At 35.5% G+C, this 26,353-nt stretch overlaps 1 protein-coding gene across 5 annotated transcripts in view; it reads left to right on the forward strand.

Annotated features, from left to right (window-relative positions):
• Positions 1-26,353, forward strand: part of LOC143224772 (guanylate cyclase 32E-like) — a 159,813-nt gene that overhangs the window by 23,919 nt on the left and 109,541 nt on the right. For 2 of the 5 annotated variants that reach the window (XM_076453044.1, XM_076453045.1), the window contains exon 2: positions 24,016-24,325. The exons of 1 other annotated variant lie outside the window; for it this stretch is intronic. In XM_076453044.1, coding sequence (XP_076309159.1) covers positions 24,016-24,325 — 310 coding nt within the window. Of the gene's footprint in view, positions 1-20,849; positions 21,164-24,015; positions 24,326-26,353 lie in introns of those variants that run through there. 2 more of the 5 variants (XM_076453046.1, XM_076453047.1) reach the window with 2 other exon arrangements.

Consider the following 26,353-nt stretch of genomic DNA (forward strand, 5'->3'; position numbering starts at 1 on the left):
ATTCCCGTTTAATTTACACTGGAAAATGATTAGTAGTTATTGTTTTATCACTAATCAACCGTTGAGGAATGCTACTTTAGTTTTATCAGGACTTCTTGGACCTACGTGTTTTTAGCGCATTATGAATGTATTATCAGCAAGTATTCTCAGTAAAGACACCGTGTACGTTTTCACTTATTGATAGAGTTAATAAATATGTAACAGAAGCTCACGAATTTGAAAGAAATCAAAATTAAACCATAAGAAAAACAAATACTTTATTTTGAAAAGCTCCATCTTTCGTACCAACACATACGTATCAAACTATAGTACTATATACAACCAAAAAAAAATTCCATTTTTTTAGTACCAACATATATGCATCAAACTATACTTATACATACAACCCAAATCCATTGAAAATACAACTGTCAATTATTTGTATTTTTGTATGTTTTTAGAGCAGAATGTGTATTCTGTAGTAATTTATTAGAAAATAAGCTGTCTATATTTTTAAAATTTTCCAAATGTTCTCTTCTTTTACGTTACGTATGAAATAGTTTCAAATATTACTCCAGTAAACTTTCTTCTCTAACTTTTCAATGGAATATTCAACTTGGTTTATTATGACTATCTGAATATGCCATCTTATAGTCCTTTCTTAAGATTTGTCTCGTTTGTTTGTAGTTAAAGACAAAGAGCTACACAGTACGTTATTTTTGCTCTGCTTACTACGGATATCTAGAGTTGTTAGACCACAGACATTCTGCTATACCACACGAGGGCGTTTTATTTAAAACAACAAAACAGATAGAGGAAAAGTTATTGAATCAATTCATTTATAAAAAACGTTATTTCACAATCCTAATAAATTTCATTATCTCAATTGCAATCCTTTATATTTTTATTTAAGATAAAAACGAAGTTTTTAGCGGTGTTATTATTCTAATAATTTTGTTGTTTTTAGATTTGAAAAAAAAAGAATGTTTCCAATCTTTCTTACTTAACCTATGTATCATCAGATCCATTCGAAAATAAACTCGATCACTCAGGTAACAACTGTCAGAAATTTCGTTCTTTTATTGAAGTGGGAGACTCTATACAAACAAAGCTTTGTTCTGCGATTTTCATGTTTTTGTGTTTCTGTTGTTGTTGTTGTTGTTGTTTTATCCGACATGGGCTTTGGACTTGCAATCTAAAGGTCGAATATTAGAATCCCCGTCCTACAAACATACTCGTCCTTTCAGCCGTGGAGGCGTTATAATGTCACGTGCAATCCCATTATTCGTTAATAACAGAGTAGCCCAAGAGTTGGCAGTGGATGATGGTGACTAGATGGTTTCTTTCTAGTCTTACACTGTTATATTAGGGTCCGTGAGCGTAGATAACCCTCGTGTAGTTTTGCACGAAATTCAGAAAACAAACAAACTAACTGACGTTGTTATATAATGAGTTTGTTTGTTTTTCGTGCAGGTCAGTAACTAGGCCTAAACTACAAAACTTTTAAATCTTGTACATAACGTTTGTTAAATGTAAGATTTTCCTCAATGATTAGGATAATAAGGTACTTGTTTAAACAACACTAACAAAAACATTGAGTAGTAAGTAGTTTGTTGCTTATAAAAATTGTCAACATGGATACTACATTTGAACATTAATCAGAATTCGAGCTGGATTGCAAATTAATGCCATGTTGTTTGTTTAGTCGATGGTGTCTAATCGTATTTGTCCCTCAGTGACTCAGCGGTACGTCTGCGGACTTACAACGCTAAAAACCGGGTTTTGATATCTATGGTGGGCAGAGCACAGATAGCCCATTGTGTAGCTTTGTGCCTAATTCAAAACAACAACAACTAATCGTGTTTAAATTTTTGAAGAGCGAAAGTTTTATTTTATAGCTTTAATTAGCTTAACTTCTAAGAAACTTTCCGTTGCTCGCATCTTCCCCGTTTGTTTGTTTGTTTTTTGCATCAGACAACATGCAAGTTTGCTTATCTTGTCAGGCCTAGCGTGGCCATGTTATTAGGGCGCTCGACTCACGAACTGAGGATTGCTAGTTCAAATCTCTTCATCCAACATGCTCTCTCTTTCAGGCATGGCAGTGTTATAATGTTACGGTCAATCCCACTATTCATTGGTCCTTTTCTGAGTAACCTAAAACTGATGGTGAGTGGTGTTGACTATTCGCCTTCCTTCTAGTCTTTCACTGCTAATTTAGGGATTGCTAGCGTAGACGTCCATCGTGTAACTTTGCGCGAAATTTAAACCAATCATCGAGTCTTTTTTTATCATGTGTTTACTGGTACTTTTTCCTTAAACTTCAAGTTTACAGCTTCATTAATCACGATTACAATAATAAATAATTGTTACTTAATATTTAAGACAATTTCATTTTTTAATTTGGATCAAAGCCGATGCCAGAAATCAATGAACTAAAATCCAGGAACGTGAAAAAGTTATTTGACGTTTTTTTCGCAAGTTAGGGAAGTGTAGATTTTTTCGCCCTAATATTTTTTATTTCTTATTTTTAGAACGTTGAGTTATTTCAAAAAAAATTTTATTTTTTCATACTGTACGCATAATTTTCGACGAGTCCGGATTTAGCTGCCCTATTTACAAATTTCAAATAGAATCACACGTGAAGCCAAGGAAATAATTATTCTATTGAAATATTATCATAGATAAAAATAACAAAATTACAAATAACTGAATAGAAAATATAAATCTGTTGTGATTCTAGTTTTTCTTGGGCTACTCTTTTAACAGCGAAAGTGAGAACGGAAAACAGCATCCAACAAGCTAAGGTACTGACAGTAACTCTTATAGCGCATCCAAATGTTGAAAGGCGGAGAATATTTTTTGGTATCATACGGACTCGATCCCAGCCTGGTCCGACATGGCCTGGTGGTTAAGGCACTCGACTCGTAATCGAGGGTTCGAATCCTCGTCACACCAAACATGCTCGCTCTTTCAGCCGTGGGGGCATTATAATGTGACGCTTAATCCAACTATCCGTTGGTAAAAAATTAGCCCAAGAGTTGGCGGTGGGTGGTGATGGCTCGCTGCCTTCCCTCTAGTCTTACACTGATAAATTAGGAAGAGCTAACGCAGATAGCCCTCGTGTAGCTTTGTGCGAAATTCCAAAACAAACCAAGAGCTTCGAAAACACGAATTACATTTCAATATTTGACAAACTTTTTTCTTTAAATATGAGCACTTTGAACCATGAAGAAACATAAAAAGAGTTAAAGAATATAATAGGTGTTTTAACAGTTAGCGGACGTTTTAGCTTCTTCAACCATTTCCTTATATTACGCAATTCTACTTCCTTTCTTATCACGAAGAAACACAAACCTCAGCTTCCTGAAAGTTGAACTAGGCCTAAACGCTGACATCTGATATATAGCAATATTCGCTATCATAACGGAAACTCGAATCACAACCTACTAACCCAACTCCTTCTTTGAACTCTTTGTTTGTTGTGTTGAGTTTCGCGCGAAGCAACTCGAGGGTCATCAGGCCTAGTCATCACTAATAGTCAAGTTATACACTAGAGAGAAGGCAGCACCAACGTTAAAATGTTAGGCTACTGATTACTAATAAATAATCGTGACTTTATAATGCTTTACAGCTGATAGGACGAACAACGCCCTTGTTTTGCAAGCCACAAAGTTCTATCTTCTAAGTTTGCTCTTTAAAATTACGGTCAACAGTTACTTCCTATTTTAAACCACTATAAACTTTCGTTATTATTCGGGTAATTATATTTTTAACCCGCTATTCTTCATTTAAACCTTTGGTATGTTCCAAGGTGGAATATAATCTGTAATATTACTTCAACCACATTATGTTTGGTTTGTTTAGAATTTCGCACAAAGATACTCGAGGGCTATCTGTGCTAGCCGTCCCTAATTTAGCAGTGTAAGACTAGAAGGAAGGCAGCTAGTCATCATCACCCACCGCCAACTCTTGGGCTGCTTTTTTACCAACGAATAGTGGGATTGACCGTAACATTATAACGCCCCAACGGCTGAAAGGGCGAGCATATTTAGCGCGACGGGGATGCGAATCCGCGACCCTTAGATTACGAGTCGCACGCCTTAACACGCTTGGCCGTGCCGGGCCGTTCTACGTATTCTAATCTACACTATAACTTTACTGAAAGTCTAGTGCTTTACTACATCTAGACTTGCGTGGCCAGTAGAAATAAAAACACGTTACCCTTGCCTTTCGTACTGTATTATGACGTAACGTGCTTCACTCTTAATAGTTTCGTTTCTCGGGTTTCCTCTAAGGTTTACTTTATTATATTGTTGCAGCTTTTACAATAAAACGTTTCGATTTGCATTCGTTGCTGTTTTTGAATTTCGCATTAAGCTACTCGAGGGCTATCTGTGCTAGCTGTCCCTAATTTAGCAGTGTAAGAGTAGAGGGAAGGCAGCTATCATCACCACCCACCGCCAACTCTTGGGCTACTCTTTTACCAACGAATAGTGGGATTGAACGTAACATTAGAACGCCCCCACGGCTGAAAGGGCGAGCATGTTTGGTGCGATGGGGATTCGAACCCGCGACCCTCGGATTACGAGTTGAGTGTCTTAACCACCTGGCCACGCCGTGCCCCACGTTTCGATTCTTTAGAATGATCGCACCGATGTTCGAAACGTCACACCTGCCGTAAAAGTAATCTTTTTTACCGTAAAAAAAACTGTAATGTAATAAAGTAAAAACTTTCGAATTGCACAATTTCGGATTTTAGATATTCAGGGGGATTTTGTCCATCCAAGTTCACGTGCGACGAACACTTTATAACCTAGCACTTATGTTGTATTCTTGTTATAACATAAAATGAAATATATTGCTTTCATTATGTGCAGAAAACATGTGCTATGCATTTGTTGGATAAGTACTCGTTTCCATACTAACCACTTGCTATAAAACTTACGTTAATTCGATAAAGAAATAACGTACATCTATGCTCCGTTAAGTTCCATTCTCCTAAAGTGACAATTTAATATGAGCACAACCGACAATATACAGAGGACGTTTCACATTTTTTTTTTCCCTCGTATTTTGTTTTCTCCCAGTAAATGAAGCATCCAATCAAGTATATAGAGCTTTTCATAAGGCTAAGTACAGTATAATTGACCGAATAAGGAAATACAAAAAGGCCTTTGGAGTAACCGAACATTTACAACCTAAACAATATTCGATGAAGAATGGAAGTAATCCGCAAGTTTCTCCAAGAAAAACTGTTCTGTTTCTCAACAAACTTACATCTAGATTATTCGCTATGAAAATAGAATAATAGAATAATAACAGCCATAAAAATCCAGGAGTTAAAATGTCACTAGAAAACAATAACAAAACAATGTTTTCCTCGAGAACGTCTGACTGAGCACTAAACAAATGAGGTCACATCAGTTTATCTGACTGTCTAAGTGGTAAACTATAATCTTAATCAAGTTATAAGAACACCAAGTAATAACGTCAGTTATTGGAGTTGTTAGTTTCGCCCTGCACAAAACAAGTGTACGGTAGGAACTTATTTCGTATATTTTGTGTTGAAAAACTTTATTAAGTAATCGTATCCTAGTGAGTTATATGTAATGATACACTTTCGTTATTATATGTCCACCAAGCGTCAAACCTATTTAGACGCAACACGTAAAGATCCATTAATTTTGTTGTTGTTAACGCAGATGTCTGTTTTGCAGATCAAAAGTTGGGTAGATCCTATCGTATTTAACGCCTTATATATAACATAAATGCTCAATTAATTACGTTAGCGTATGTTGATGGTTTAGAGGATTGTATGGTTAGTTTTCCTCTTTTAAATGATGTCCAACTTTATTAACATTTCATGATCATAGTACTGCGACAAAAAACGTCTCGCATAACAACACGGTTATGAAGTATTAGTAATAAACTCAATGCGAGCAGTGTTAGCAAAATATTGATATGTTTTGCATAGACAATTTATATAAACATATTTTCTGTCCGGAAAGTTGTCGAAAATGGAAATAACATATCTATATTTTTTGATGCATTTTCAGTAAGTTTGTGTAAGTCTTTAATCATGGCGATTTATAATGTTCGTCGTTCTTCAGTCCCGGCATGGCCAGGTGGTTAAGGCGTTCGACTCGTAATCTGAGGGTCGCGTGTTCGAATCTCCGTTGTACCAAACACGCTAGCCCTTTCAGTCGTGGGGGGCGTTATAATATGACGGTTAATCCTACTATTCGTTGGTAAAAGAGTAGCCCAAGGGCTGGCGGTGGGTGGTGATGACTAGCTGCCTTCCCTCTAGTCTTATTACACTGCTAAATTAGGGACGGCTAAGGCAGATAGTCCTCGTGTATTTTTGCGCGAAAATTCAAAAACAAAACAAAAGATAGTCGTTTTTCCGACAGGACTGTCAGATATGTTGTTAAAAAATAAGGTCCTGTGTATGGATAGAGCCTATGTATTGGTTACAGAACTGGAAATTTCAGAAGGAGGAAAATCGTAAAATTACTAAACAGAATCATTTATGTTTAAGTTATATAAAGCTTTTCTTTCATTGGAAAGCATAAATATCTCTGTCAGTTCGGTTTCTATTTCCTTTATATAGTTGACTTACAATATTTTTTCATTGGTTAGGTTTATGGAGTTAAGAATCAGCAGTTAGCATCCCTTGATCAAAACAAACATTTTTCTCCTCACTTCGAAGCCATTGGCGCGTTATAAGAGTGACAGTTAAATTCCCCTTCCCACCCTTGACCAGAGCTGCCTAAGATACAACTGTGCGTAATATTGACAACATACTTTCCCTTTAGTCTGTTTAATCAAACAAAAGTATCTCAAAAGGTGACGGTGGGTGCCTCCGTTTATCAGCTCAAAATTAGGAACAGCTAGTACTGAAAGCGATAGTGTAGGTTTGCGTGAATTACCAAAAACAAATACAATCCACTTGAATGGAAATTTGTTTTGGTTTGGTGTTCTTTTGCTGTTTTTAATTTCACGTACAGCTAGCTGCACAGAGGGCTATATGCTCATGGAATTCCTTAATTTGAAGTAATAGGGAAGGTACTAGTCAAAAAAATTCGACACCATATCTCAGGTTGCTTTTGTCACGCCCTTCAGTGGCACAGCAATATGTCTACGGACTTACAACGCTTAAAACCGGTTTCGATATCAGTGGTGGGCAGATCATAGACAACCCGTTGTATAACTTTGTGCTTAATTAAAAAAAACAACAACAAAAACTTTTGTCGGGAATGAATTGTGGGACTTGACTGTCACTCTTACAACGCATCACGGTCCCAAAATACAGAATGGGATTTTTTTTCTATAGTAAAAGAACTCGAACGTTGGACTCACGGATTCATAGTCCGAGGCATTAGCCACTGGTAAATGTTTAGCTCTCGCTTTCTTAAACTAGAATCTTAATTGTCAAAGCTCAAGGCGCTTAAAGATAATGCTATTTATTCAAAATCAACGACCAGAAAGGGACGAAAATACGAAACTTTATGTTTGAAGGCTTATAACTTAGGTGAATTAATATTAGAATTCTACATGGATTTCTTTTATACATTGTTGTCTAATAAAGACTTCTGTAAGAAAGCCGAAAGCTCACACGATTAAATAAAATTATTTTATCGTATTCTATCAGTATATAGCTCAGTACATTAATATTATTTCTATTCAGTCAATTATTTGGCTAAATATTCTCTGTGATAATAATATCCAGAGCGTGCGTGTAGTGCACTCACTCCTACCTTTTACCGTAATTTTGTTTTTACTTGAGGCAATATTTACTGAATGCAAATTCGCTGTATTCACGTACATTAACTTGCACATTGTATTACCATATGCATAATCAATTGCATCTTATATTGCTTCTTTAATTTAATGTGCTCACTAGTTGTGATTGAGACGAACAGAGCTGCTTTTAATGAAACTTACTGTAGTAAGTACGCAGTAAAAAAAGTGTTACATTTACAGGATGGCTAAATACGATGCGAAAACTTTGCTTAAACAGCTAAAACGCGACGACGATAAAAAGTAAAAAAAAAATGAAAAACCGAAATTCTGAATATAATTATTAATTTGTACCGGTGGAACTATTTCTTCACTTTTCATTAATTCATTAAAGACTACATTGTTCCATACTCTGGCCTGATGTCAGTGTCGGTAATGTTACTTCTTACGTCTCGTGTAGGAGTGAAACTTATTATTGTAACTCCAACTGTAACCGGTACTGCTTATGTAACCTTTATAACAATTTTGATTCTCAGTAAGTACCCCACCCCCACTCAGTGGCACTGCGGAATGCCAACGGACTTAATCCGCTAGAGACCTGGTTTCGATACCCGTAAAGAGCAAAGCACATTGTGTAGCTTTCTGCTTATATCCAAACAAACAAACAATCAATGGGTAGTTATAATATTAAACCACCGTACGTTAATTTAAAAATTACCAACGGGAAACATTAAATTAAAGCAAAAACTCGTTCTGATAAACAGTGAATAAATACATCCCAGTACGGCTATGCCGATCTAAGGGCACATATTCAGTAGAGGTATTATATCACTGGCATCGAAATGGTTTCTATTCAGTAGAGGTATGCATATCACGGGCGACAACAATGATTTCGGAAATGTAATTCTAATTAGCAAGGCCGTACATTTGTTTACAAATGTTTTATACAACATATCAGAAGCTATACATTTTAAGATTTGTTTTGTTTGTTCGTAGTTAAACAGAAAGTTACACAATGAGCTATCTGTGTTGTGCCCACCACGAGTATAGTTAAGAAAACTGGAATAATTCCGTTAAGATTTATTATCAGATGTGTATGTTCATACAAGCACAAATGTGTACAGTTATGAAAACTGAGAACATTCCATTAAGATTTATTATTAAATGCATTCTGAGTAGGCTTCAGAATTTTTTATCTGTAAAATATGTGGCTGGTGATTTGTGATTTTAAAATAAAATAAACATATTATGTGTATCGTATATTAAAGATAGTTCGGTAAATATATGATATTTTTTCCCAGGAGACAAATACTAAAAATCGAGTTTCGATACCCATGGTGAGGACAAAACAGCAAATTGTTCAGTTTTTGTACTTAACAAAAAATAAACAAAAACAGACGTATGATAATCCTAATATATAAATAAATAACATTTCCATGATATAATTAAGCCTGAATTGAAAAGCAACACCAGCAACACTAAGTAATAAGAAATAAAACACGAAAATAAAAATTAATAGAAAAAAGAAATCGTACACTATAATGAATTAAACACACACATCTAAATATCATACAATAATACATAAATTAATATGTTAAATTACTAATTATATTGTATTTGAAGAAAGACGTCCGTACAAAATTTACCTTAAGCGATTTTTTTCAAATTAAATATTTGAATTTTCTTTCACACTTTATTTAGTTTGTCCTTTAACAAAACACCTTCTGTATTTGAATTGTTTGTGTGATAGCATCCGCTGTGTGTGTTCTTAGGATATTTTCAATTGAAAATGTTGCTAAATTTTGAATTTGTATATAGATGGCGCTTTTTTCTTTTTTGATCCATAAAATCTCTTGTATCAGACAACAATAATTATTATTTTCCTCGGTAAGTGAAAAGAAAATAAATAAACCAAGAATCCGTCCTTCGTTTTCTTACATCGTCTAATAGATTTATAAACATAGTACAGACCAAGAAACAGGTTACAAGTAATTTTCTCAAAGAATTGTGGTTATAAAAATCCAGACTTTGCCAGAGTATATTTATCTCTGTACTTTATCAGCGTATCTAAAACTGTTGTTCCATAGCCGCGTCTCATTCGTTACCAGGTGACAGCTAGCACCAAACAACGAATCCGTTGTGCGAACGAATCTTGTATTCTTGGCCCCTGTCCCGCTCGCTGGTGGGAGTCTGCATACAGAAGCTAGAATAATTTTATCTAATATACACCTACGTAAAAAAAAAAAAGGAGACCACTAGTGTAAGTGAATTGGTCTCAAAATTCATGAACGCTTTTTACTTGTCACACCGTTTGTTCATTTGGTTCCGGTGTGTTCATATAATTATGTGTGAGCGGCAAATTTAGCAAGCGTTGAAATGAATATGTATTTCTTTTCTCCTTGGGCGTATCTTTCATCATTTTACAAATGTCATTTGATATTATTCTCATGTTTCATAATTTCATTTGTTTTTGTGATTTTGGTTAGTACCAGAAACAGAGCGGTGCCTCATTTCGAAACGAGAAATCTCTGAGAATTTCCTTATGAAGAGAAAGAACATTTGATAAATATTACATTTTACTCAAGAATCTGAACGATCTATTTCCCTCTTTCTATTTCCAAAATCAAATCAACTTTACTATTAATAAACCAGAGAATGATTGTAAAATCAAAACAACAATGAATAATACGTTACGTTCCTCATTAATAAACCAGAGAATGATTGTAAAATCAAAACAACAATGAATAATACGTTACATTTCTTATTAATAAACCAGAGAATGATTGTAAAATCAAAACAACAATGAATAATACGTAAAATCAAAACAACATTTCTTATTAATAAACCAGAGAATGATTGTAAAATCAAAACAACAATGAATAATACGTTACATTTCTTATTAATAAACCAGAGAATGATTGTAAAATCAAAACAACAATGAATAATACGTTACGTTCCTTATTAATAAACCAGAGAATGATTGTAAAATCAAAACAACAATGAATAATACGTTACGTTCCTTATTAATAAACCAGAGAATGATTGTAAAATCAAAACAACAATGAATAATACGTTACATTCCTTATTAATAAACCAGAGAATGATTGTAAAATCAAAACAACAATGAATAATACGTTACGTTACGTTACGTTCCTTATTAATAAACCAGAGAATGATTGTAAAATCAAAACAACAATGAATAATACGTTACATTTCTTATTAATAAACCAGAGAATGATTGTAAAATCAAAACAACAATGAATAATACGTTACATTTCTTATTAATAAACCAGAGAATGATTGTAAAATCAAAACAACAATGAATAGTACGTTACATTTCTTATTAATAAACCAAAGAATGATTGTAAAATCAAAACAACAATGAATAATACGTTACATTTCTTATTAATAAACCAGAGAATGATTGTAAAATCAAAACAACAATGAATAGTACGTTATATTTCTTATTAATAAACCAGAGAATGATTGTGAAATTTTTATTGATTATTTGCTATTTTAACATTTTAGCCGCGGCAAAACGGCACATAGATAAGCTCCGATATTTCCAAGTACAAACTTTTAGCTCATAGCTGCGTCATTTCTTGACCGATTTGAGATCTAATTAGAGTTTTGGATTCAGTGGAGCCAATTCCTTAGATCTGTTTATCTGACCACATCCAAGATCTCATACATTCATTTGTAAAAGAGTAAGTTGCCTTCCCTCGAGTCTTAAATTGCTAAAATAGGGGACGTTCTCGTGTAGCTTTGTGGAAAATTCAAAAATAAACAAACAATAATATATTACATGGAGATAAACAGTAAAATAATAATAAGTTTCAAAACATTCAATTCCACAAGCCTCGTCCAGACCAACATTAGCAAAAATAGTAGATTCTTCCTCTGAAATAGTTCTCCAAGTAATTCCCAGATTTATCTAACTTCTCTAGGATATTCTGACATCTCTTTTTAACATGTAATTGCTTATAACTACTAGGAAGCTATTTCTTTTAGATTAAACTTGGACAAGTTTACTGAGTGTCGATAAGTGAAATATGATTAATTCACAAAGTAATAACAAGATATTAGGCCCAGCATGGCCAGGTGGGTTAAGACGTTCGACTCGTAATCCGAGAGTCGCGGGTTCGAATCCCGGTCGCGCCAAACATGCTCGCCATTTCAGCCGTAGTGGTATTATAATGTGACGGTCAGTTCCACTATTCGTTGGTAAAAGAGTAGCTCAAGAGTTGGCAGTAGGTGGTGATGACTAGCTGCCTTCCTTCTAGTCTTACACTGCTAAATTAGGGACGGCTAGCGCAGATAGCTCTCGTGTAGCTTTGCGCGAAATTCAAAAACAAACAAACAAGATATTATATCAAGTACGAAAAATCAAACCAAAACCAGTGATAACTAGAAAACGTTTTAAGATTTTAACTCATTTGGAAGCCTCTGATTGCTCAACGATAAGTTTGACGGCTTATGATGCTGAATTCAATGGTTCGATTCTCCCAACATTAATCAAAACTGAGATATTTCATTGTGTGGCTTTGCACTTAACAATAAAGGTATAAGAGTAGTGGGAAAAATGGTGATGTCTTGAAAAAAATGACTCTCGGAGAACAAATGTTGGACTTTTGAGTTAATGTAGATGTGGAAAGATTATAATAAGTCAGTACTATGTCTTGATATACAAGACTGTTTAGTGTCAATATTATTATTTATATGCTAACACTTAGGTCCCTTTCTTTTGTAATTTATATGTAACTGGGCGAGGCCTAATGGTTACCATGTATCTTGATATACAAGACTGTTTAGTGTCAATATTGTTATTTATATGCTAACACTTAGGTCCCTTTTTTTGTAATTAATATGTAACTGGGCGAGGCCTAATGGTTACCATGCATCTTGATATACAAGACTGTTTAGTGTCAATATTGTTATTTATATGCTAACACTTAGGTCCCTTTTTTTGTAATTAATATGTAACTGGGCGAGGCCTAATGGTTACCATGCATCTTGATATACAAGACTGTTTAGTGTCAATATTGTTATTTATATGCTAACACTTAGGTCCCTTTCTTTTGTAATTAATATGTGACTGGGCGAGGCCTAATGGTTACCATGTGTCTTTATATACAACACTGTATAGTGTCAATATTGTTATTTAGTTTAATTTAATTTGTGAATGGATACTGTATGATTGTTTAGATTTTCTTTATTATAAGAGAGTTAAAAGCAGACGATTATTAGATGTTGTGTTTGTGACTCACTGATGTCGAGAATATATCGAGCAGACGATTTACTGATAAACATATAGACAGTATGAGTTGAGCGGGAAACAGCGGAAGAGAGTAGAGTAACAGCCAAGGAAAGTTCTGTGTGAAGGTTACTTCAATAGTGATAAGCCTAACGTTTAATATATTAGAGTAAGGTTAACATTTTAAAAGTGAGCTATAAAGAATAATTTATTCCGTCAAAACGTGGTTTTAAAGTAATTGAATCAGCTTGAGTGCACTTTGAGAAAAGTAACAGAGGATACTTAGAAGGAAAAAAGAACAAACAATTGCTGGAAGAGTAGTATATGACTGAACTCGCACCACATTGTAAATAAATTATACACAGAATACTTGAGTGATAGAAATATAGAAAGATAGTTTGGTTTGTCATTTTGAAATTCTAAAGCTGTTGAATTATATGGTAGTTAATTGATACCTATGATTTCTGTTGTGTAAATAAGTTGTTTTATGTACGTTTAACAATTTTGATTATACATATATATATTATTTTGAAAGCAAGTGGTGATTGTGCCGATCGTTTATCTTTGAATTTATCACCAACAAGTCACAGACACCTACTGTAGAAACGTTCTTAGCCGAATAACATAGTATACATATTCATACAAAATATAAATATTCACGTATTTCATAAGATTAGAGGTGTAGAAAATGCATCTTATTAAGCCTTAGAGTGCCGCTCAGTAGCACAGTGGTAGATTTGTGGACTTATACTGTCAGACGTAGGAATATGATACCTGTGGCGAGCAGAGCACAGTTAGCCCTTTGTGCTTAACAACAATATGAAGTTTTGCACAAACTTCGCTTCACAGTTAGTTTTGGTTAAATTTTATTTCTCAAACTTATCACTCCTAACCATTTTTCACTCTATAGAAAAGCAGTAGAAATACAAATAAATATGTATTTTTCTGGACCTTCTTGGTAATCCTGTATCACTGTTTTCATCTCTTTTTCTAAGTCATATACGTATTTCGGTTATTTTTTCTCTCATGTTTTATTTTCTAAAACCAAATGATCATAAATTAAGTCTATCGTATTTCTATTCACATCTAGAGCATATTTACTTCCTTGTTTGTTTGTTTTTGGATTTCACGGAAATCTACTCGAGGGTTATCTGCGCTAGCGGTCCCTAATTTAGTAGTGTAAGAGTAGATGGAAGGCAGCTAGTCATCACCATCTACCGCCAACTCTTGGGCTACTCTTTTACCAAAGAATAGTGGGATTGACCGTCACATTATAATACCCCCACGGCTGAAATGGCGAGCATGTTTGGTGCGACGGGGATTCGAACCCGCGACCCTCAGATTACGAGTCGAACGCCTTAACCCAAACGGTGAGGGAATCCATTTTTAACGGTTTATACCTTTTTATAACTTAGCCCTATCTAAAACATGATTTTGAAAATTCCTTAAATGTAACCGTATATATATAATAGCAATCTACATCCTTCTGTCATTTTAACAACATAAAGTTATGCAATTAATTTTGCTCTTCTGTGAAGGTGTGATTATTATTTTGGTGGTGAATCTGAGCTTAAATCAAGCATCATCCATTATTATAACAACACATTTTAACTAAACAAATTGTTTACGAAACTAAAATGTTAAATTACCTTTATGTTTAAACATAGTTGGTTGAAAGCCCAAATTCACCCAGAGTTAAGTATGTTGCTCACCAATAGACCTTTTCTCGTGTTAATACAATGAACACCTTACATAAACCTAACAATATTATGTTTGTTTTTTTATTTTTTATTTCGCGCAAAGCTACACGAGGACTATCTGCGCTAGCCGTTCCTAGAGGGAAGGCAGCTGGTTATCACCACTCACCGCCAATTCTTGGGCTACCTAAGATTACAAAGTGAGCGCGTTTTCCACCAGACCATGCCAGGCCTACAAGATTATGTATACATAGAATTAGAAATCATGTTTAATTACACAAGTAATAATGGAAATGCGTTTAACAGGTGAAATTTACATTAGGATTACAAACAAAAATTATATATATAAAAGTGAAAGGGGGGGGCAACAGGACGTGGAATACCAGTTAGTTGGGTAATGATGAAATATTCCATTAGTAATTTTAATAATGCATTATAGCATTATAACCAACTAATTTAAGTTTAGTTTTCTTTATAACCTATTTTGGTCAGTAAAGTGGTTCCATAAAGTATAGTTTTTCACCCTTTGGCCCCTTCGCTCTGTTAAGTTTGGAAATAAGGATTGCAGTGATTTTTGTCCTGATTTTTTCTTATGTGTGCTGTTACAAAAGCACTAAAATAAGCGTTTCTCTTTTTAACTACGAACTTAAAACTAAGTACGTTGTCACGTTAAATAATTCAGAAGTGTGTGAGACACATTCCATGTGATTAGTGTTAAGTGGAGCTGGTACTTTAGTAATAACAGGAATTGCGTCAGATCCGACCGTTAAGCCTTTTCAAACATTATAATTCTAAGAACGTGTCACTGAAAGCACAGAACATGTAATAAGGCCACGACATATCCAATGCCAACATGGCCTTTCGATAACACCATGTATCCTGACGTACTTTCTCAGTGATGCATCAAATATGAGAAAATGTTTATTTCACTAAACGTACCTTGTTCATTCAAAGTGTTGGCTAAATGTAAGACGTCAGAAACGGAACTGCTTTCCGTCCTGAAAATTGCAGCTTAATATAAATTACGTATCAGCATAAAGAAGAAACTTAGTAGCTTTTTAGGGGAAACGCAATAAAACGCGTTGGAAGCTTTTTCAGTGGAGTTATGTTTTTAGTTTTGAGTTAAACTGTTTGTTATTTTCAAGACATTGGGAAGGAAATTGTATTCAATAACGTAAGAAAAAGCTATTCACAGTAACAACAAAGTCAAACTGTACCAAGAAACTTTGGGTGTATGTGAGCCACATAAATGAAAATGATATGCGAAATAGAAAAGTATTATGGTAACTATATAAGCAGGCTTAGTACATGTAGGGTATATTTTACTTCTAGATTACAGGTGACAGGCATGGAAACGAACTAACAGTCTGGAAACAATATATATCTAATATCTTAGTATCATAAGTTATATAAATGTATATATCTAATATCTTAGTATCATAAGTTATATAAATGCGATTTTTTAGAACGATTCGTATTGCCATATTGCAAGAACCTAAACGAATTTCAGGCATAGACTGATATGTAACAATTTATGTCGTATGTTACAGCTTAGAGCATAATGAGTCATATGCTAACCCTCAGTACAGTATTTTATGTCTGATTAGAAGTATTCTAGAAACAAAACTCTCGATATAATATTACAATTTATTTTCTATTTATTGTACAGCTGGACTAATATTAAATGTTCTCTAATACTAAATAAAAGCTTACTAACATGAATTATATTTGTACAGAACACAAATGTGCGGTAGAATATAAGTTTTTTTTTCTTGTTTTTAAATTTCATAATACTTTTTTACACTCTTTCATCAAACAGCAGGCCCGACATGGCCAGGTGGTTAAGGCACTCGACTCTTAATCTGAGGGTCGAGGGCTCGAATCCCCGTTACAGCAAACATGCTCGCCCTTTCAGCAGTGGGGGCGTTGTAGTAATGTGACGGTCAATCCCACTAATTGTTGGTAAAAAAAAAATAGCCCGAGAGTTGACGGTGGGTGGGGATGAGTAGCTGCCTTCCCTGTAGTCTTACACTGCTAGATTAGGAACGGCTAGCGCAGATAGCCCTTGAGTAGCTTTTCGCGAAATTCAAAACAAACCAAACCAATCAGAGCAAGCAACCTACTTAGAGTGAACCTTAAAATCAACTGGCCCATGGGGCATAGTTAAATAAATATGTTAGTTTTTCTACGTTCTTACATTGTTAATTCTACAAATCTAACATGCATGAATCAGATAATATAAAACAATTACCTACAGGTGGCTTTAATAGCATCAAATTAACAACTGTACAGCCACTTTTACTTCTAGCGCAGATAGCCCTCGTGCATCTTCGCGCGATATTCAAAAACAAACAAAACAAACTTTTAACTACTTTTACAAAATATGTAAATCCTGATTTAGTCTTATCTTTGTTTGTTTATTAGAAACACTTGATACAGAAATGAGCCATGTCCTATGTTTTTCTACAGAATGGTATTTCAAGAATATACAAGACTCAGAAAGAATTATTTTGAAATAAACCGTTTCAGCTAACTTGTTGCAGCCAAGATAATTTTATATAACATACTGTGGTTTTTAGAGTAAACCACATTGAAGTTCTTAAAAGAAAACAACAAAAAACTTTAATTTTAACTCTCTCCCAGCGGTCATTCTGAAGGCTTATAGCGCTAAAAATCGCGTTTCGATACCTATGGTGGACATAATATAGATAGCCCATCGTGAAGCTTTGTGATTAATTTTTAAAACAATAATCAAATTACTTTTGTTAATAATGGAGTTATTGAACTTTATCTTTTCTTATCCCTCAGTATAGATTTTTTTTTACTCCAATCCCTCTCCAGTGAAGGGTCGGCCATGCGGGTATTTTGTTTAAGCCAAGAACTTTTACGCCTGGGCAACTCTTACAACCAGCATTTATAATGTTTGGAGACGGGAATTCGAGCCTACGATTCTCAGTAATTTGAGTCAAGCGCTCTAACCTTCAAGACATGCCAAGTCCTTTAATGTTGGTATGTCAGCGAAATATATTTCGTATTATAATTACCCAGTTGTACACGAAATATTTCCAGATAAATGAGTTCAACGTTTGCTCATCGTGGTGGCCCGGCATGGCCTAGCGCGTTAAGGCGTGCACTTCGTAATCTGAGGATCGCGGGTTCGCGCCCGACTCGCGCCAAACATGCTCGCCCTCCCAGCCGTGGGGGCGTTATAATTGACGGTCAATCCCACTATTCGTTGGTAAAAGAGTAGCCCAAGAGTTGGCGGTGGGTGGTGATGACTAGCTGCCTTCCCTCTAGTCTTACACTGCTAAATTAGGGACAGCTAGCATAGATAGCCCTCGAGTAGCTTTGTGCGAAATTCCCAAACAAACAAATGCTCATCGTGTTGAGCTTTTTTCAAAATAATAATATTTTTATTGTTTCTTTCTTGTTCAGCACAAACGTACACAGAGGGGTCTACGTACTGCACTTACCACGCGTATCGAAATCCTGGTTTTAGAATTATGAACCTTCAGACTTAGCGCTGGGCCACTGGGAGGCAACAGTGGTTAGAAATGATGTCACTGTGACATATCAAGCAATTAACGTGTGACGTAATGAGATGGAAGCAAAACCCAAAAGGCCGAATGCAATTTTAAACCAATGATTTTGAACTTTACATTTACGGTATTTTTGCATATTTTGCATATTTCTCGTAATGTAAGCCAGGAATCTAAAAAATTAATATCTCTTTTGTTCAGCTTCATTTAATATCGTGACACCACAACAGAGGATGGAAACAGTAAAAATTACTAGAAGAAATAATTTAATGCTAATGGTGAATACCGCCACGTTCACAATTACGTATTACGTCTTAAGTCACGTGTGTAGTGATGGAAACTTTGAAAAGGACGCTACAGAAAAGGAAGGAGTTTTTTTTTTTTTTTCTTAAACTGAAGAAATTGAACAGTTGTTGGCGGTCTATTACATCCTGCCTTGTTTCGACTTAACTGTTGCGACTAACAAATCAACACTGTCTCAGGCACGTGACTACTGATGCAATGTCACAATGATACGAGTTTTCACAGTTTGTTTGTTCTTGAATTTCACGTAAATCTACTAAAGGACTATCTGCACTAGCTGTCCCTAATTTATCAATGTAAGACTAGAGGGAAGCCAGCTAGTCATCACCACTCACCGCCAACCGTTGAGCTACTCTTTTATCAAATAATAGTGGTATTGACCGTAACATTATAACGCCCCCCAAGGATGAAAGGATGAGCATGTTTCTTTTCACTAATTCTTAAGTATAAAAAAGTGCCAAAAAAGACCGATTTACACTCTAAGAATCAGAGAGAAAACAACGTTATTAAGTTTACTTTAGATAAGTGGAAATCAGTGTACTGTGCCAAGTATAAACATTTATAATTGAAGTATTTGAAACCAGAATAGAATGGTATGTTATCAGGAACGTGTTGAGCCTTATTTGCTCGAAGAATGAATTCAGCTTAATGACAATAATAGAGGTAAATGTAGGTGAAGTTAAGCGCAAAGCCTTACAATGGACTATCTGTGCTCCTGCCACCAATGGTATCGAAACCTGGTTTCTAGCATTTTAAGTCTGCAGATATACCAACGATACCACTAGCGGGGGCCTAAAATCTCAGATCAATAAACAGTAATGTGATTGTATAAGTTATCATAAATTTAATAATTACTTCGTCACAAAACAGCTGGAAATTCTGAAATTCAAATATGCTTCTTTTTAATCTGGAACCGAGCGCGAACTAGTTGTTAGCGTACCAGACCATGAGGCCGAAGTTCCATGGTTCGCAACACGTTACCATAAAAAATATTAAGCGCCTCACTTTGGAGGCTAAAGGTGCGTTATTAAAGTAACTGTCAAATTTTACTATACGAATGGCCAAGAGAAACTATTCTATTGATCTGTATATAACTTCACATGTTGCCCCACATTAATGACCCACACCGGATTCCTCCCTTTATATTTCTTCTTACTTTTCTATTAATATTTACAAAAACTTCGAAGACAACCTTCGAGCACCCCGTAAGACGGTCAATGTTCGGATCTGTGCTCCACTATTCTCCCTCTCCTCAGGGACCTCTTTGTCTTCCCAACGCTTTGAACGCGTACGTCAGCTAGTTTGTTATATAACTACACAAACGCTAAATATACATATAACCTTGATAGTAAGATTAAGATATTTTTATCCAACTATGCAGTGAAAGGTTGAAGTCACTCCACGGTAGATACGAAAGACTCTGACGTCATCACCGTGTTATACACAAATATCTGTGCCAAGTCTCCTGATGTCAGATCGATTAGAAATAACATTTGTCACAGATTTAAAACCTATTTTTTTCCAAATACAGTGTTATAAGTCGGTAGTCAATAGATAGGAAAGATAAACATTATCAGTAAAAAACGAATGGTGAAAAGTTAACTACTTTTCAGTTAATTCTAACTGTATGTTCCAACAACATCAAATACCGATTAGAAACACTAGACTTTGTGTAAACTTAAATACTAAGAAAAATTCAGTATTGGTTTGAATTTCGCGCAAAACTACACGAGGGCTATCTGCGCTAGCCATCCCTAATTTAGTAGTGTAAGACTAGAGGGAAGGCAGCTAGTCATCACCACCCACCACCAACTTTTACCAACGAATAGTGGGATTGACCCTCACATTTTATAACACCCCCACGGCTGAAAGGACGAACATGTTTTGTGTGCTGGGGATTCGAACCCGCGACCCTCAGATTATGAGTCGAGTGCCTTAACCATCTGGCCATGCCGAGGCCCCTGAAGCAGTACTGGTAAACAAAAAGGAACAAGAGCCCTAACTTTGGAGAATTCTTTTAAAAAACGAAATAAAATACTGTTGGTACAATACAAAAATAGCTGACGTTAAACCCAATAGACTTGGGTTCAATTATAGTTTTATTTTCTTCGAAAGTGAATGTTACAGGATAACAAAAAATAATCGTAATATATTTGTTTCTGATAATGAAATACAGTGGAATTTCTTGATGTTACGTTTCAGGAAGAGATGAGCTTATTCATGTTGAAATTGAAAATCCCGTTCTCTGCTGTGGTTGGTTGGTTGTTCATGGTTGGGAGAGTCAGTTCTTAACGGCATCTCTCTCTTTCACACACACACGTACAGCTGTGACGTACTCTAGGCAGCCATGAAGCTGTATGCTAAATGTGGCTGAGACCGTCGTGAAAAAAGACGCAGAGAAATAGAAAACACTTGCGCTCCATACATAAAGCTAATATCAAGAATCTTTGAGAGACACGTAAATTACTCGTGAGTTAAAAGCTGAACTGTAACAATCAGTTGTATAATATACGAGACAAACGTTTTACGTTTGTTTGTGTGTAATTAACCACAAAGCGACACAAAGGACTATCTGTGCTCTGTCCACTACGGATATCGAAACCCGGTTTCTAGCTGAAAAGTAGACATACCGCTGTACCATTGGAAGGCAGGTAGACATTTGTGCTATCGATTGGAATCATAGTTTATTCAGTACCATTCGGTAAATGTCTTCTGAATTTAAAACAAAACCAGGTGTATGTCAGTTCGTGTTATAATTATTAGAACACACTCAAATCTTTTACTTCCGGATGTTTTAATACTGTTAAACATTTTGTTTTCGTTCTTAGGTGTCTTTACAGTTTGAACTAAGTGAAGATTGTAGGTGTAGGTGTCACTTATTCAAAGAATATAGTTATGAGGGATTTATGTGAGGGACTATGGTACCTCACGTTCATTAATAATGTGCCTAATTACTAAGAGCTTAAATGTGCCTAAAAATTAGAGTCATTATGAGAGAATTGAAACAAAATTTTGATATTAGGGGAAAAATCATTTCAGACTATAGAGTTTTAGAAATTAATTTCAGTTTTTGTGATGTTTGTGTGTTTGCTGTTGAACTTCGTACAAAGTTACACGACAGCTATCTGTTCTAACAGTGCATAAAGTAACAATTATAGCCCCGAGCTAGTCAATATCCACGAAACCGCCAATTCTAAAGCTACCTTTTTAACCAATGAACTGTTGGAATGATCGTTACATTATAACATTCGAATCATCGACTCGTAGGTTACAACTAAAGCACTCTAACCTCCAGGCCGTAACAGACCTTGTGGAACGTTACATACATAATCCAATGAATACTGTTGGTGATAAGCATTCAGTTTCAGTTAAAGCAACATTATGACAGGCACGTGGCAAAATATAGATTTTAAGTTTAATTTTTCCAGCAAAATAAAAATAATAAATTAGGTGATTTTCTCCTGGATTTTTCTAATCCACAACTACTATTGGAGGCAGTGAAGGGCGATGTGGGACGTTGTGGACTTGAGCACCTACATCTCGCTCTCATAATTTCTATTTCTATATCTATTTCTACTATTTTTATTTGGCCCCGCATTGCCAGGTGGTTAAGGCACGCGACTTATAATCCGAGGGTCGCGGGTTCGAATACCCGTCACACCAAACATGCTCGCCCTTTCAACCATGAGGGCGTTATAATATGACGGTCTTTCCCACTATTCGTTGATAAAAGACTAGCTCAAAAGTTGGCGGTGGGTGGTGATAACTTAGTCTTACAATGCTAAATTAGAGACGGCTAGCTCAGATAGCCTTCTTGTAGCTTTGCGCGAAATTCAAAACAAACTCTCTTATTTCTTATGTGAGACTGGCGAATGGAAGTTAAAACTGATACACGGTGTATCCCCCCAAAGCAATGTTAGTCCTACTTCTTTAGCCACATCTAAAACCTCAGCTACATTATAGCTTGTACCGTGCGATCTTTTTAATTAGTGCAGCATTTTCTGTTTATTATTTTTAATTTATTTTTGTTTCAGCTTGTTTTTAGGTTACAACAAACTAATATAATTAGTCAGAGGGTTGGATTTGCTGTTTTTAACTCAGTCCTTTCTTTTGATTTTGTTTACTTAACTTAGTCAGTATTAATTTTCTCTAAAATATGATTTTTATGTATGGTAATTTTGTCTAATTCTGCATTTTTATTTTGTACATTAACATACAAGCTAACGAATGCAATTCTTTAACTTGTGACTAAATACATGTAAGACGCGTAAAATGGGGCATGTATTCCAATGGGTATAAGAAATAGTCTCCAACAGCCAGTCTGCATACTTACAACGCTAGAAACCAAGTTTCGATAGCTGTGATTGGCAGAGTACGGAATAGACCATTGTGTAGCTTTGTGCTACACTTTAAACAAAGGATAAGAAACAGAATTAAAGAGAGACGCTGTCCGTTTCGAAAGCTTTAATACTATTTGATTGTGAATTTCAAAATAATAAGTTTGACCTGTTCAGAGCCGATCGGTAACACAGTGCCACGGACGAGTTAATTCGTTCTCAATAATACCTAACCTCAACGCTAGATGTCATTACCATACATGCATTTGACTTACTTACAAATTGTTTCACTTTCGATCCAAAATGGCGTCACGAAAAAAGTTACAAAATGAAGAAGCATTAGAGTTGTATTGTAGCAGCTGAAATACTTGGCAGTCAACAGGTTAAAGTTATTTCAATGCATTTAATTTCTTTTATTATTATTTTGCAAACTACGATTTAGTCACATAGTTTTAAAGCGGTTTCTAAATATTAAGTTAAACAGTATAAGATTTCGCTGAACATAAGCATTATACTCTATTACTTATTGCTTTGTTTGTTTGTTTGAGAGCAAAGCCCCTTAGGGCTATCTGCTATGTTCACTTTAGTAAATCGAACCCTGGCTTTCAGCGTTGCAATATGGTTTTCCCTCTTTACGATGGGACAGTGGTAAGTCTACGTTATATACGTGTTGGATTTAGCATAAAGCTACACAATAAGCTATGCACGGGGATTAAACCCCAGAATTTTGCGTTGCAAGTCTACAAATTTAGAGCTGAACCACGGAAGGGCCCATTTTCTTTGTCTATCTCTGTGTGTGTGTATTTTCTTATAGCAAAGCCACTTCGGGCTATCTGCTGAGTCCACCCAGTGGAATCGAACCCCTGATTTTAGCGTTGTAAATCCGTAGACTTATCGCTGTACCAGCGGAGGACTTGTCTATATGCATTCTTATTAGACAGTCAACTTAGTAACAACCAGATGCGATTTCGACCCAATGAAAGCGTTGTTGAAAAGAAACTAACAGTTCTGATTTTTAGCACGAACTGAAACAAAACTTTTAACTGACAGCTGGTATGGGTATTAACACTTTTACTTATAAAGCAGAGAACAGCATTCGATCTTCTTAGGCCATCTTCAGGTTAACCACAATAGTTTCTCATTGTTTGTTTCTTATTTCATTCTAGTTCTGTGCTCACCACGAGACATCAAACAAAATTTTGTTTCCAACATTTGCACGGACTAGACCTCCGGACACACAGATCTCCAAGTCTGTAGCTTCTCTCCTTCTGCACTTCGACTGGAAGAAGGTCGCCTTCCTTTACTCAACGACCCCAGACCGTGGGTTTCGAGAAGTAGCGGGTACTATTCTCCAAACTATTAAAGATGTTGGAGTGGAGATACAATACGAAGGGACTTGGCCTGAAACGTATCACTATGGTTACGGAGTAAATCCTTTCGACAAACTCGTAGATGAGTCTTATAAAATAGCTCGGAGTCAGTATATTTTTAAAACGTAGTTTTGTAAGATATAAAACGGACTTATGTGACTAGCATCTTGTATGTATGCTTCTTTATAATTGCATAAGTTAAAAGTTCAGTTTTTCTTTTTGCAATCCAATGAAAGTCTTCTTATTTGTTGAATTGACCACTTCTAATATTATTAGATTTTTAAGAGTAATCTAAATTGAGTGGTTAATTGTACTGTTTACACACCAGAAATGAAACAGTGTACATTTATCCTATTTCCTATATATAGAAGCGGGATAGGTAAGGTATTTTAGCGTTTCCAACAAAGATCTGTCTGTAGTATTGAAACTTGTAGAAGGAAACGAGGGAAGATGTGATTCAAGTGAAGAAAGCTGAACAGTCTGTCATCTGGAGTATTCCAAGAAAAAACAACAACCCAATACAGGAACCACTCTTTGAATTTTAAAAAGGGCGATTCGTAAAGAATTACTTCTTGAAAATTGAAAGAAAGGTCATGTTTACAATATTCTGCTAAATCATATGACAGAAAGGAAAACCAACCGTAGAAAGCTGACGATACTGAGTGTTCACTATCGGAGTAACGTGATGACAAGAGATTTGTATTACAAGGAAATGTCATCTTTATATGGACTGAACGATAGTTGGTTACTCCATTTGTAAAAACACGTCAAGAGACTAGTTCAACGCAATATATGAAAGTAGAAAGTGAAATTTATAATGTACCCCTCGAAGATTTCTCTCGCGGATTTCTTTGTCTTTGAGTTGTGCCCTCGGAATTTATCGCCCTCGTTAATGGGATTGGGTAAAGCTATAAATAGAATGGCACAACATTCATTGTAGTGTGCGGTGGGACAGAGTGAGAATCCATGAACTAGGTAATACACACCTACTGGTCCTCAGTAATACACACTTACTGCTCCTCAGTAATACACACCTACTGGTCCTCAGTAATACACACCTACTGGTCTTCAGTAATACACACTTACTGCTCCTCAGTAATACACACCTACTGCTCCTCAGTAATACACACCTACTGGTCCTCAGTAATACACACCTACTAGTCCTGAAAAGGTTAACAGATTTTTTTTCACTCACTTGCGCAGAATCTCTAACTATTTAGGGTAATCTCCATCAATACCAGACTGTTTCATCACTGGTGTGTATTAATCTATTATTGCTGATTGGTTGGAATTAAACATAAAACTACCGTAGGGGCTATTTGTACTCTGCCCACCACGGATATCAAAACCCGGTTTCTGGCAATGTGTGTCCGCAGACATAACACTGTGTGGAGAGAGGGTTCTATTGTTGTACTTCCATTAAATGTTGCACCGCTTTAAAAAAGTTTCACACGTACTGCTAGTTGCTAACTTTTTCACATGTTTTCGCTAACAATCACTTAACTAACTAAAATCAATCTATCATCTATCAAGAAACAAGTGAAATAATTTGTAGAGAGAAATTTTTAATACTTGTTAATAGTAAAAAAAACAACAGAACATTAAAATAATTTACTATCCTATCTGTTTCTGGCTAGACAGTTCCAGTTTTTAGGTTGTTTGAAATCCTACCAACCCTATATAATTTGTATGTAAAATTTAATTGACAGGAAACAGTGGGTTATCCAGGTTAATTATTTGATTCCCAAAGTGCCCCCTAGTGGCACAGCGGTATGTCTACGAACCAACACCGTTAGAAGCAGGATTTCGATACCCGCGATGAGCTGAGTACATACAGCACCATTGTGTTGCTTTGTGCTTAATTCTAAACAAACAAATAAAATTAACAACATGTGTGTCTATGTGTGCCTGTGTTACGAACCAATACAGTTCATAGGCTTAGGTCAGATGGGTCTCGTGCGTTACTTGTCCACGTGTCACGGATATATATTTCTTACAGAAATTAAAGTGGCTCATATACGTCTATTTTGCATCTCATGGAGTTAATAAAAAATGTTAATATTATAATTTTTCTATATTCATCAGGTTACTATGCCTAAATTATAGCGAATATTTTCCGATTTAGAACCCCCCT

This window comes from Tachypleus tridentatus, chromosome 9 (genome assembly GCF_004210375.1).
Source record: "Tachypleus tridentatus isolate NWPU-2018 chromosome 9, ASM421037v1, whole genome shotgun sequence".
NCBI lineage: Eukaryota > Metazoa > Arthropoda > Merostomata > Xiphosura > Limulidae > Tachypleus > Tachypleus tridentatus.